The sequence below is a fragment of the Corvus cornix genome, chromosome 3 (assembly GCF_000738735.6).
Source record: "Corvus cornix cornix isolate S_Up_H32 chromosome 3, ASM73873v5, whole genome shotgun sequence".
In the NCBI taxonomy this organism is placed as follows: domain Eukaryota; kingdom Metazoa; phylum Chordata; class Aves; order Passeriformes; family Corvidae; genus Corvus; species Corvus cornix.
Window position 1 is genome coordinate 55916049 of NC_047056.1, and position 14509 is coordinate 55930557.

At 35.3% G+C, this 14509-nt stretch overlaps 1 protein-coding gene across 1 annotated transcript in view; it reads left to right on the forward strand.

Moving 5' to 3' along the window:
- The window catches only part of SYNE1 (spectrin repeat containing nuclear envelope protein 1), a 294515-nt gene that overhangs the window by 78511 nt on the left and 201495 nt on the right, over window positions 1-14509 (forward strand). The window contains 7 exon segments of the mRNA XM_039568730.1: window positions 793-900; window positions 1659-1796; window positions 2975-3139; window positions 6192-6304; window positions 6840-7008; window positions 10455-10551; window positions 12057-12259. Of these exon segments, the coding sequence (XP_039424664.1) occupies window positions 793-900; window positions 1659-1796; window positions 2975-3139; window positions 6192-6304; window positions 6840-7008; window positions 10455-10551; window positions 12057-12259 (993 nt within the window).

The window sequence follows — 14509 nt, forward strand, 5'->3', positions numbered from 1 at the left end:
TCTGGTTTTTGATAGCCTTTGGATATAACACGCTCAGAGACCTGAGACTTCCTGTTAGTATTTTTCTGTCCACTGCCAGGTCACTGAATTCTGCAGAGAACTTTGCAGCCTTACAAAGCTGCAGTGACATGACAAACTGAAATGTTAAAGGAAAGCTGTAAAACAAATACGCTTTTCTTCAAAGCTGTAAAATGGTATTGAAGGAAGAGAAACTGAATATAATTGGGTTTTCTTTCTTTTCGTTTTCTGCGGTAAAATATTCAAAATATTGTGCTAACTTCTGAACTTGGAGCTTGATGTTAAGGATTACCCTGAAGTCAATAAGACAATAACTTTTCTTTTCAGCAATAGCAGATCAGCTAATAAAATGGTGGTGAAAGATAAAAAATCCTCTCCTGTCTCAGCTCAATTAACTTCTACTGAAAATTGACTTTGAAAATCTGTTGAAGACTAGAAGTAGTTAGGATAGCTTAAAAATGTCTTTAAAGAACTTTGTGTTAATTTAACATCAGATGAAAACTACACATAATAGCTTTGACACTGCAATGTTCCAGTTTGTCATGATTTCACAACTGTAAGACTCATGTCTAGTTGCTGAATTCTCTCATACCGAGGAAGTGCTTTTCACTTAGACTGTAAGAAGGTAAATGATGAGAGAATTGGGCACTTCTGCTTTTACTACAGCTAATGACCTTGACTTGCCATAGAGATGATAATTTCTGGACTACATCTGACAGCTCTACTAAAAGGCTGCTATGTTTTTTTTTAATGTGTGGTTGTACTATATCATAGAAGGAAGACAGACTGGTGCTAAGAGACCTAAAAGTGTGGGCAGAACAATTCGAAAGAGACATAGCCAGAGCACAGGTGGCAGAAACAAGCTTCCAAGAGAAATACCAGGTAAGCAGCAGGGGAATTATGTATGATAACAAATTATTGTCATCATTATGTGTAACATGTACTGCAGTATTTTAAGCAATCTGTATATATGAGAGTGAGTATAGTGTTGTTTAAAGAAATAAGGACACAAAATGTCTTGCCTGTTATTGGTGGAGGAATTATAATGTCAGCTCGAGCTTTGCTACATAGGACAGTGCACAGATGGTTTGCCTAACACGGAGGTTTTCCCAGCAGTATGGAGAGGGACTGTCCTAGTTAGGAGAGAGCTTGTGTCTGTGCCATCCTTCCAGCTCCTGCATGATTTAGCTGAGATGGGAGGTATGACTGAAGGCTGGATGAGGTGACAGGTGGAGAGGACAGGGCTTAGAGTTTCATTTTCGTCCACTCTCTCAGAGGTTAATGTCCAAATAAGAAATACAAAGCTTGGTCTAAATTTTCTGCTGAAGCTTGACTGTTCTCTAAATGCAGCCACTGTCCCAAGTAGCATTAAATCCAGTTGCTATTTTATCTGATCAGTTATTGTCTCATTTCATATATGGTTCAGGCATCTGATAATTGAAGTCCTTTTATTTATATATAGTGATAACCTATATATAAATAATAAATATAGAAGTAAATATACAAGTGCTGTTCCTCTTTGGGAAAGATTAGGACTCTGATCAGTACAAATTTTTCATAGCTTATTATACTACATAAATGTTAAAGAATTTAGCTCCTTAACTCTGTACCGCAATTGATTTGATTTTCTCTTTGTGCAGTCATTTAAGCATTTCAGAGTACAATATGAGGTAAAAAGGAAACAGTTTGAACTTGCAACCCAGTCAGTAAGGAAAGATGGCAAATTATCACTTGATCAAGCTGTGGTGAAGCAAGCATGGGAGAGAGTTTCTTCCAGGGTAAGCTGAAAATCATTGTGCTATGTATTTTTTTATTAAATGAAGGGTGGAATTTAAAATCATTTAAACACCTGTTTGCTATTGATTTTATTAGGCATTAGGAACCTAAAAGTGGACCAAATTTCTGGCACTGCTGAATTATTTTGCCTTTTTTTGAGAGTATTTACTGTACTATCATCTTTAATATTGCTCAAAGATAGAATACGAACTTCAAGAAAAGGACTGTACTCTGAGATTTCCCTTTATTTGAAAGAATGATAACAGTGCTCAGCCAAGTTCAAAACACTATTGATAGAAAGAAAAGCATACACAATGCACCTTCCAAACCCAGTGTTCTAATGTAAACTGCTAGTTATTGGAGAATTTCTAATACAACATTTTTTTAGTATCGCTAAAAAACTTTCTGTGTAATACTGAATACTTTACCAATAAATGAGGTTTTAATTCTATTTTTGACCTGTTTGCAAAAGTAATAAGTTAACATTAGTATTTATGATTGGAATTTTACGCAACTGAATGAAAAATCCCAAGCAAGTTATGCTGTTTATCCCAAATAAAAAGTTAATAAAACATTATTACTAGGACATATCCATACTGCATATATATATATATTTTTATGTAATATATTTAACAGAAGATCTGTTTAAAATTCTGGAGTTTTCACATAATTTTCATGATGTTTTCACTCCCATAACTGGCATTGCCAGTCAGACACAGTGTTTTACTGCTATGTTCTCCAGCCACCGTCCTTTGAGACTCATTTGAACCTTACATAGAAAAAGTATGTGCAAAATAAAGATACAAAGATTTTAGGCAGGAGCATGAATTAAATGACAATGGCAGAAGAAGGTCTTGCATCCCTTACTGTGCCTATTAACTGATGAAATCCAGATATTTTGCTTCTCAGTTGTTCCAGGTTATTTGTGATTGTTCTGTACTTCAATTACCATTCAGAAAGGGAAATACGTAAATCAAAAAATTCTTGTAGAGATTTTGTTGCATGTCAGAATGCTGCAATTTCCAAACTCATGCGGAGTAATATGCCTAGATTTATGTCTCAGTTATACTCTGTTACGTGGGGGTTTGATCTTACAGTGTAAAGTCTGATTTTTATCAGTGTACTTGTTTGTATTACTTAGCAAGGGAGGAATTTCAGTCCTTCTACTTTTATTTCCTAGATGCTTGACTGGCACATACACCTTGATAAATCTCTTCCTGCACCTTTGGGTACCATAGGTGCTTGGCTCTACAGGGCAGAGGCCGCTCTGAGAGAAGAAGTAACTGTTCAGCAAGCTCATGAGGAAACAGCAAACACAATACACAGGAAGCTTGAACAACATAAGGTAGATGTACATGCATTCATTCTGTGCATTATACTCCATTGTTTCCACAGCTTTAAATGATCCATTCTCTACAAAGATAATTATTTCTAGTTACTGTGGGTTGTGTTGTCTTGTTGGTGGCTAAAGCTTGGTGTCTTGTCACGGTGACTTGAACTGTGATATCTGTGTATCTTACAGCCAATATTAGGAATTGCTTTTGAGTGTTCTTGCTCCTTCTATCTGAAAGATATCAGGTATTAGTATTTTAATTTCACTGGTAAAATTCTATAGGGAGCTCACAGTGTTGGGTATGCTGTTCAACCAGTATGAACTAATTGGGTGAAACAGGAAAGAGGGAATAAATGCACTAACTGTGCTGACAGTCAGTGCAGGCAACATGCATGGAGGGGAGAAAATGAGAATGAAATGAATTTTCATAGTATTGTGATGGCATGATAGCCATCTGTGATGGCAGATAGCATGTTGTGGTAAACAGGAAACTTTTCCAGATGAATTTAAATAATTGTACCATTATTCTTTGCTGAGTCCAAGTTCTCATTTAAAATCAAAACTGTGAGGTTTTTTCTGTGGATTTGCATAATATGTGTGAGAAAAATATATTGGTGAAAAAATGCTGGTGAGATGGTAAAAGAAACTGAACCAGTAAATGAAAGGGAAAAGATGGTGTAGAGAAAGGCAGTACTTGTGGCTGTATTGTTTTATATTGCTTTTTTTCCTCCTGTATCACTACTATTTAAAAACTTGTTTGTAAATTTTTTTTTTGGTTTTTTTTTTTTTGTTTTTTTTTGTTTTTGTTTAGGATATGGGTAGGGTTTTTTCATCAGAAAGTATTATATATTATGTTATATAATGAAAAGCTGGGAAGTTTCATGGTTATCTGATTACTTTTTATTAGAACAATTGTAGCCCTTCTAACTTCAGTAGTAACTAATGAAATCTAAAAAAACCAATGTTAAAATCTGTAAGGAAGATACGGATTTTTTCAGGGTCTTGTCTCTTGTAATGCTGAATTTCATTAACTTTCTTAGTAGTGTCAAATGTTTCAGGATCCTAGGATTTGACGTTTGTTTAAAAAAAACCAAACAAGTCAAACACTCTTTTGTTCTTAGAATGTGAACACTGTAGACCTCCTTTTGATACATTCATAAGAAGTACAAAAGAGTGTGCCCTAAACTGTTTTTTATCTGCATCAGAAATGCTGTGGTGAAGGATTTCTCTGCCAACAAATAAACTTTGATTTAGGTTTATCTGTGCCAGGGGAGTTTTCCCATGGGAGTGGGATGGAAAAAGCTTCCAAGAGAAGCATATATAATTATATCTCTTCTGGAGTTTGCTCTGTTGCTCAGATTCGAATTGATGAATCCTAATGTGCTACTGGATAGTACCAGAAATGCATTAGTGTGTTTTTTTCTGTCCTTGTTTCCTTTTTTCCTTCTGGTTTGTTTGTTTGTTATGGATTTGTTCAGATGACATCATTGCTTTCTTTTTATCTTTGTCTCATATGACAATGGGTTATTTTAGTGAACTTTACAGCTAATGGCCATTTTGTATTTAGTGCAAAATTATTTGTACTAAGCTTATTTGGACAAATCTCATGGAATCAGAAAAGCATTTATATTTATTTTAGTTGATATTGCTACCAAGATCCAGAAATTAACAGCAATGTCTATGCTTGTTGAGGGTCATTTCCCAGAGCAGAATTTTATTTTCTGAAAATGCTGTGTATAAGTTTTCATAAGCTTCCTGTTGATGTTGGATAAAGCTACTGGGTTTTATTTTGACTAAGCAGTGCCTGTTAGGGGCATCCCATTTTGTATGGCAAGGTCTCAAATGCAGCTGAGATATTTGTTCCAAATCTTTCCTTTATGTGAGACTATGTCAGTCACAGGAGCTTTCACCATGGTAAAACCAGCACATCACCTGCATCTGAGAAAGCCTAGTTCATTTCTCTTCACAGCAAGGTGTTGGCTGAAGTGGAAAACAATGAAAACCCAGGCGGGTTGACGGGGATAGTGGGGCCATTTGGTGAGCTGAGCCAGAGAATTACCACCGGTTCATCCTGTGCAAACACTGGGTGTTGGCTGGGGATAAGCCCTTCCTTAGCACGTAGGAATAAGTACATATTTATCATCGGTACAGAAACCTGCATTTTGTTCCCTCAGGTGAGAGGGGAGAAACCTTTGTACAATCTTCTTTGCTAGCCGGCTTCTGAGCACCTTTGTGCTAGCAGCTGTCTGTCTGCAGTAAAAAAAAACCCCACCATTCTGTGCCCTCTCAGCCGCTCTCTGGGGACTTGACATGTTCCTGCTAGCAGTCTCTCTTCAAAGACTGCTGCCAGTCATTCATTTTAATATGTAATCTCCAGGAAGCCGTTTGAAGCGGTGTTGCTTAGTTACAGTTGAAGTGTGCTCTGCTGTGAGGGTTTCGCTGGTACAGTTCAGATTGCAGGAATACAGGTCGGGTACCACATTCCGCAGTCGTTCGTGCAGTACTGAGACAGCGATCCTGAAATCTTTCGATGGTGAGAGAGTGAAAAGTTTACTAAATATGGAATATGTACTTAGAGAAGGAGCTGTAGATCTTCTGCCTATATATAGTAGAGTAGATTAGTTGCTTAAAATTTCAGTCTATACTTAGCAAAGGTTATGAAGATTTAAAGAGTAAATTTAGGAAGATTATGCTTTTGTGATGTTAGCATATTGGGAGACTGCATTTCAGAGATTATTTAATACAGTTAAGAGTTCTTGTTTTGTTAAACATTTTGCAGTGTATCCTGTTATAAGATCTTCCATAATTGTTCGACATAGCTGTAACAGAGCTTCACATAAGGGGGTTCCCTGTGTAAATGTTGAAGTTGATGTAAATTCTTTTATGGTATGCATTACCTTGCATGGAAACATGAGAGCATGATCAAATAGTTAACTACACTGAGTCATCAGAGCCGGCTTAAAATTGTGCTTATTAGTTAGATAGCCTACTGTGAGCCTTTTCTTTCCCTCCCCTCCCTCCCCCCACTCTCTCAGTATCTCTCTCTTTCTTAAAATCCAATCAGGATCTGCTGAAAAACATAGATGGTCACAAAAAGGCATTCCATGAGATCCACAGGACCAGGTCTGTTAATGGCGTGCCTGTTCCACATGACCAGTTAGAGGATATGGCAGACAGGTAAGGCTTTCAATGTGAATGAAAAAGCTTCTGTGCATGAAGGGGAGCCTGTTTGATTTTTTATCTGTTCATGGAGAAATCACTGTCTATTTAAATTTCTCAGTAGCAAACAGATAGATTGAAAAACCTGGAATATACATAAAAATATACTGAAAAACCTGATGCTTTTAAGATTGTTAAGAATCAAAGTAGGCTATAGATTTTGAATGGGAATACTTCTTTTATATTGATCCTGTTATTACTTGTCCCTGGAAGAAATGTTATATAACAGCCAGGATGCATGTGAAAAAAAAGAAAAATGACTTTGCAAAACTTAGTAACAAAAGTAAACCGATTATTTCTGTGAATAAACAGAAATGTAATCAATCTGTTGTTCAAGAGCAGTCATCAGAACATCATCACACATAATTAAATGTTTGTAGACTCTGATTGAAGTGAAAGATTAGAAAAATATCTGAACTGTAACTAAAGCTTTCAATCTCTCCTGCAAAAATGCATATTGCTGTATTTTACTATTCTGTGATTCATTTTATAGGTTTAATTTTGTTGTCTCCTCATCTGAGCTCCATCTGTTGAAGATGGAGTTTCTGGAACTGAAGTACCGTCTGCTGTCACTCTTAGTCTTTGCAGAGTCAAAGTTAAAATCATGGATTATCAAATACGGAAGGCGAGAGTCTGTGGAACTGCTTCTTCAAAATTATATTGTAAGTTGGGGTTGTCTTCTTTTTATAATTATTTTTGAGATATTCATATTTAAGTTTACTAGAATTGTATAAAAGAACAGAAACAGACAGCAGATTTGTCAGTCATCAACTTTATGACTGTATTATTATGGAATATCTCTTCAGAGGTAAATCTGTCTTCCCCTTGGAGGAACTTTAGTCAAAAGGCTAAAAGTAAAAATTATTGTCTTTGCACCATTTCTTGGAAAATAGAAATAACATTCCAACTGCTGTCCGGTGATTAACTTAGCAAGCACACCTGGAGGTTCCAAATCCTAGATTTTTGCTTACTTTGTATAGTTATTCCGAAGAAGTTAATTTCATCTTCTTTTACCCTGGCATAGATGCACTTTATAGTGACTATACACAGTTCAAGAGTTAAAGACAGAGGAGGTTTTTGGCATGCATTCCCACACAGTATTTTTTTAAAGTCTTCCAAAAGAATTAAAAAAAGGAAGTTATTCTACCTCTGTGTACTTGTTCAATAGACTATACCTATAGGGGAGTACTTATCTTCTTTTAAAGAATGATTTTTCTTTTCCTACTCAGCATTATTATATTAAACCCATTGCTTAATTTCTGTTCTGGAAGGAGTTTGCTCTATCTCTGCATCAGCCATATACCACGTTAAGAAACAGAAACTATTGGCTTACAAGCGTTCATTGATAAATTCTCTTTCAGTGTTATGCTGCTGTATCTTCTTAAATTCACACGTGCAGGGCCAAGTGTAGGTAGAATGATACTACTGCTGCACTTGTACATTGGAGCATGAAGGATTCATTCAAAAGCATGGCTGGTCTAAGTATTTTTTCCCTTCTATCTAATCCATATGGAGAAAATTGCACAGGAAAATTAAGTCTGGAAAGAACTTACTCAGTTACAGAACCATTCAGAGCCAGGTCAATATGCAGAGGAAATTATTGATGTTCCAAATTCTTTGGAAAGAAAATTCAAACTCTGTGAAATTTGGGTGAAATTTGCAATCTACAAAGTGGGAATTTCTGTGTTTAAACTTCAGCAGTTAGGGACACAAAAATTCAGTAGTTAGTTAACCTTTTTTAGACAAGCTTTGCAAAATTCAAATAATTACTTGAATTAACTTAGTTTGCTGGAGCGAGGTGCAATACTAGGAGTTGTAGTCCATTTGTTTACCCTCTAAAACTGTCAAAAAAACTACTAAAAGGTGACAAAGGGAAATAATAAAAAAATGAATAGCTTGAATTTTGGGGTTTTTTTGGTCACTTTCTTATTTTTTCCTTTAAAGTAAACATCAAGTTGTTAATTTGTGTATTAATTTGCAATCATTGTGATTTAGACCACTAATGCTGAGGTGGTCTTTAGGGAAGAAAAATGTTTCCTTGCGTAATTTTTGAAACTGCATAACATCAAAATGAGGAAATTGGGACAGGAAGACAAATAGATCTCATTTTCATTATTGATGGCCGTGACTTCTGGCTCCTTCAAGGTGTGGTGGAAAGAGAATATATTTGCTTGGCTTACCTGGGACCAGTTTTTTAGGACTGAGAGACAAGTGTTACTCTTCCAGTGTATTAGGAGTCTTACGTAGGAAAGCTGTAGTCAGTACCTTATAGTCAGTGACTATATTAGTAGGAGATAAAAATGTAAGTCTGTTTGTCTGCCAAAACAGACTGGGGAATGTCAGCATTCTAGGAACATGCGTAATTAGGATCTGGATAGAACATATGCCTGGAAAATATTTATGTAGTGTAGTTTAAAAATAAAAGTGGTGGTTTTTACTTAACCTTATCATCTTTTCACCCATCTGTCATACACTGGAAGTAAAGTTCAGCACAGACTGTACACCATCAACTTGAATAATATACTGTACCAAATTCTCCACTGTAATGGAGATACTAGGTACATGGATTTTAACCCATGGAACTGTGTTTTAGCACTGCTGTGTTAGCACTTTTTTAGCATCATGTGCTATACTGATTTGGGAAAGCTCCTTATTTTCTTCAAGGAGTCTTGTCAGATAGGAGACAATATTAATTAGTAAAACATCTTTATTTGCTTTTTGAAAATATTTCAAATAGCTCTTTAGGTCAGTGTTATGTAAATATTTTTTGCTCTTTCGTATGAAGTGGCTCAGGTTAAAATGTATGTATGGCTTTGGCAAAACTGAAAGTCATCAGTCTGTCACGTCATTCATGATAAAGCCTGTAGGTCTTCATACATGGCAGATTTTGTTTTACCAGGAGAACAGAGAAAAAATCTGATTGTTCTTGACTTCTGGTTTCCTTGGTCATAAACATGATTCTAAATTACATACTAGATAACTGTTGTAACTTGACATAGCAACTGTCAAAGGTTTAAAAATAGAAGGGTTTTTGATATATAATGGCTGGCAGAATAATTTTTAAAGGGTTTTTTTTATGTTATATAATATGTGTTGATGAACACACAAGATCTGATTCTCCTGTTCAAAATACATTAAACTTTGACTTCGTTTGAAACTTGGTTTTATCAAAATCACACTTGTATGATTTTTTTCTATTATGGTGTTGCAAAGCTTGTATAAGCATATGCAGTGTGTGGATTCCTTATTTTGTAATTTTGTAGATGAGGAGGGATGAGATGTAGCATAAATTACAGAACCATTTCAAACTCTACCTTTCTCTCCCTGTTTTAACAGTGGTAATGCCAAGATATAATATGCTTGCATAACATAGAGCTATAATTATGTATTGCTCTTAAAGGAAATAACATTTCTGAAAGACATGTAAAAAAAGGTCAGTTTCAGTTGCCATGAGGGATAAAGAGGCATAACATTTGTACAAAAATATTTCCAGATAATTTATTAATCGCACTCTAACACATCACAGAGCTAAACCATCACTCACAAAGGAACAGCACTGTGTCACACTTTGGAAAAGCAGCATCTCTTTGTGCAGTGTTTCCATGATCTTACTTTTTGCCAGTTGCAAAGGAGGTAAAGAAAAATTGAAGAATAAAGCAAATGTTTTTCATCTATTAAAGTGTAACCTGTTTTTCTGCAAAGGCTTAATACAGGAACAATTGGATTTGATTGTTGTGGTGATGTATATGAAGGAAATTTACTCTTTTATTAAAATTATTCCACTTAGATTTGAGTGTAAAATAGTTTTCATTAAATAACTTGTAAATTAATTACTCAGTTTCTGCACATTCTAAGTATCATATGCTATTGATTTCCAGCAAGATAGCAAGTAAGAAAACATTAAATAACCTTTCCATGTGGAAAGTCAATAAATTTGGTTTTGTAATGATATACTCTGCTGTACCATTAATTTGTAAAGATAATGATGAAAAGATGAATGGAGGAATAATGAAGTTAAATGTTGTCATCAGTATCCTGATGTAATTTGATAGAAATTATTCCTAATACCCATCTTTATTTTATCTATTATGATTTTTTTTCTTTTCAGTCTGTTATTGAAAATAGTAAGTTCTTTGAGCAGTATGAAGTTACTTACCAGATCTTGAAACGAGCAGCTGAAATGTATGCCAAAGCAAATGGCTCAGGTAAATATCTATATTTCTTTAATCACTGGAACAGCATTTTAATCTCTTTAGACATAAGTATCCTCTAAAAAGGTCTCCTAATATTTGTTTCTTCCATGCAGCAAAGCTGTTCCTCACCAGCAGCTGCAGTTCACCAGAGACTACAGCCTCTGGTAGCAATTTCACATATTCTCTGGCATGTAGGCACCTGGTCCAGAGCAGTCTGCCCTCCTGCTGCTTCTGAATCTCCAGAGGAGGGTGGTCATATTCAGACTTCCTCCTCGGAAAAACCCATCATCCATGCTAACTCTTGGATTATTTCAGTGTTGTTAATTTGGGATAAAAAATTGTGACAGAAACCAAATTAGGAGTAGGGAAAATGGTGTTCTAGTGCCTGGAAATGCTCCTTGGCTTGGCTTAATTTAAAAGAAAAAGGTAAATAGGGAGTTGGTCCAAGTATCTTAATTGCAATATTATCCCTTGGTTTATTCGAGGTTCTTCATTAACTTTGAAAACCTGCAAGAGAAACTCAAATGGTAGTTGTAGTATGGATGTACATGAGAAAAAATGTGTACCTGATTCAACAGCTGCCTCCTGTCATTTTTGAGTACTGCTGAGTTCAGTGAGAATTTGAGGGCAATATTTGACCTAGATAATTACAGGCATGAGATCGCTTTAATCTGTAACACAGTAATGTCTGTGGAGGATTGTTGCAGCTACTGGTAAAGGGGGGAGAAAATGGATACCTTTGTTTGTTGTTAAATTTAAATTGACAGTGACATCCAAATTTTACAAAAGTAAACATTTTTTGCAAGGTATTCTTGCAAAGAACAAAAGTCACAGATTTATTCAATGCTATTAATAAAGTCCAATAACAAATTCTTTTCTAAAGAACAGATACTAACATATATAAATTCAGGAATAGCAGTTCAAATTAGCTAACTATATTCTGCATATTTTATGAAGTCTCAGCATTTGCTTGGCCTTTTTTCTTCTCTGTTTGTTTTCTTCTGGAATGAGGACACATTTGTTCCTTTCTTGCCATGTGGAAAATACTAAAAGTTAAATGGCAAAAATTAGCAGAAGTTTGGTTTCAAAGTCAATGGCAGGAAGATCAGAATTTAATTTCATGCTTTTCAATGCAGACATATTATGTGTCTTTATATTATACAATTCATTTTTTGGTTTTTTTTAGGCAAGCCTGTCTCTTGATTTCTTTTATTGCAGATTTGAAATGAACACCACACACAATATGCAGTGTGACTGTTTTAATTTAGCATGCATTTTAATTTAGCATTACATTTTTTATGTACTTTCCTAAGTCTTTAATTCACACGTTTAATTTCTCAGTCATGATCTTGTGCTAAAATTGGGCTGTGAGCTGAACATTCGTATATAAAAGCCTACTGAAATAGAAGTTACAGTAAAATATAATTCTCTGATGAGAGTGAATAAGCATGATATAAAGTTAATCTTTACAGAAATAGTAATGAAACAAAATAATCAGTGTTTTTCCTGTATCTCAGTGGAAGAAGTTGAGAATGTGATGAAATTCATGAGTGATACCACAGCTCAGTGGAGGAACCTCTCAGTAGAGGTGAGAAGTGTAAGAAGCATGCTGGAAGAAGTAATTGCTAATTGGGACAGATACAGCAGCACTGTGGCAGGTCTACAAGCTTGGCTTGAAGATGCTGAAAAAATGCTGAATCAGCCTGAACATTCTAAAAAGGTATGCACTGGTAGCATATGCATCTGGCTATTTTGTAAATTGTGAAACATTTGATACTTTTTTGCATTTGCTTAGCCTTTGCTCAGACTTCGACATCCTGTCTTCCTTCATCATAGGAGTTTCAGTGTTCACTTGTGTAGCATCTAGAGGCAAATACATACATACACAATGGAGAAAGCCTCATCTGTGGTACCATGGCCAGAGGCATCTTTGATACGAATAGAGGGCTGCAGTATTGCTCAGAGAGCAATGTTGCAGAGAGGAATGTTACATGATTCACTCAAAGGCAAATACAGCTCTTAGCACCAAAGTGAGTAATCATGGACTACCTATAATGACACTTCCACTGATTTTTCTAGATGACAGATTTCTGTACTCATTACCTTCAAAGAGCAGTATCATTAATAGTGTTGTTATTTTTGATGGGTGGTTAACTGATCCATTTCCTTGGCATTTCAGAAATCTTTTAGACAATTGATTTTGGGGACCTGCAGTTACAAAGATAGTTCTTCTGTATTTTTTTTCTGTTGTAATGTTAGAGTACTTAAGCACTAAGATTTAAGTGGGTAAATCTTCAAGAATAACCTGGAATGAGTTGAAGAGTCCTGCATTTAATAGGTGCTGAATTTGCACCTGATCCCAATGTAGCAGCTATATAGCTCTTAACACTAAAGTAGGGTTCTCGTAGGTTATGACAAACTGACATCAGGTCAGGAATGAGCATTTCATGTTACATGAAAGAACAGTATAGTTCTTGTTAAGGTTTGTTAGTTTAAACTGATGTAATATAATGGAATACACTTTTTAAATAAACGTGAAAAAAACAAGTCTGGCATAATATAGATTCAAACAGTTATTACTGGGCTGGAACGATGTCTTCCACTGATCAGGGTGATCTTAGATACTGGTTTATGTTTTATGTAAGTAACTGGACAGTGATTAAAATTAAATATTCTTAAATCCATATATGTGAATAAAATCAAAGCATTTACTTTTCTAATCAGATGTATAACTTTATCTTTAAAGATTTTCAAAGCAGAAATTTGAACATACCCATACAGTATATACTTGCTTCTGATTTCTAAAATAAATCCAACAAGTAATTCTTTTCATTCTGATAAATAATTTCAAAAATTTCAAAAAACCGTGTTGAAAACCGTAGACGTGAAGCTTTATTCTTCCCAAAATGCTAATTTCTTCTTAAAAATAACATTGCCTCAAACCTATTAAAGGTTACTGAGTAGTAGCATAATCTGCCTGTAGACTGAGACATATTTTAAAATTTACTTCTACTTTTAATTTTGAATTTAGCACTTCATAGCAATGTTTTCACTTAGGTAGTTCCAGACTTAGGTCTGATTTAGAAGTTTTAATATTTGATTATTAAAACTAATATCAGTTCTTATAGTGGTTTGTAAAATTAATAGTCTTACAGCCATGAACTAAAAACATCTGGAATATCAGGTGAAAAATGATAACTGTTGTTTGGAATATGGCATAAAACATTTTTAAGCATTTCAAAATATTTTTTCTGTAAACCCATAAAGATACCAGTAATATGATACAGAGTTGCTCATTTGCAAACCTTACCTGTGTTACTTAAAGCCACTATATTCTATCCTAGGCCAAGACCATAGTAGCCCTTCATCATGCTGTCATGCTTTCTTCTTCTTTCCATTGTCTCTGTATCATTTCCAGACCAGCACGTACCACTGCTCATTTTGGAAAAGAAAGTGGCCTGTTGGCTTTCTTGTTGGCTACTGTTTTCAGAAGCCTTACTGTGAACCTGTAGCAGTGAAGATCTTGTAAAAAAAAAAATACTAGTATGTGCTTGGATTTTTCAAACTGTTCCTTCTACAGCTTCTTTGTTTACTTCCATTACCTCTTAAGCACTTTCCATATTAATTTCATTCTAACTGCACCCTCCCACACTTCTCACACAGCTGTATCCAAAAGGTTTTAGAGAGCTTCTAGATCTCTTGTGGTGACTTCCTTAAAAAGAGCTGCATTGTTTTAATTGAGAATGAGGTGTGCTTCCCAGTACCTTCCAAACTTGTTTAAATTTAACACATGCTTAGGTTGGCTTCTGAAATGGAGAGACTCCCCAGCAGGGTCTGCGGAAGGTAATGGTTTGTGGGAATAAGTGTGTGGAAACAAGGATGTGAATAGTTTACTCCATGTGCTTTTTTCTTCTTGACCTCTAGTGAGCCTGACCATTGGAAAGCTGACCAGTGTCAGATTCAGTAGACT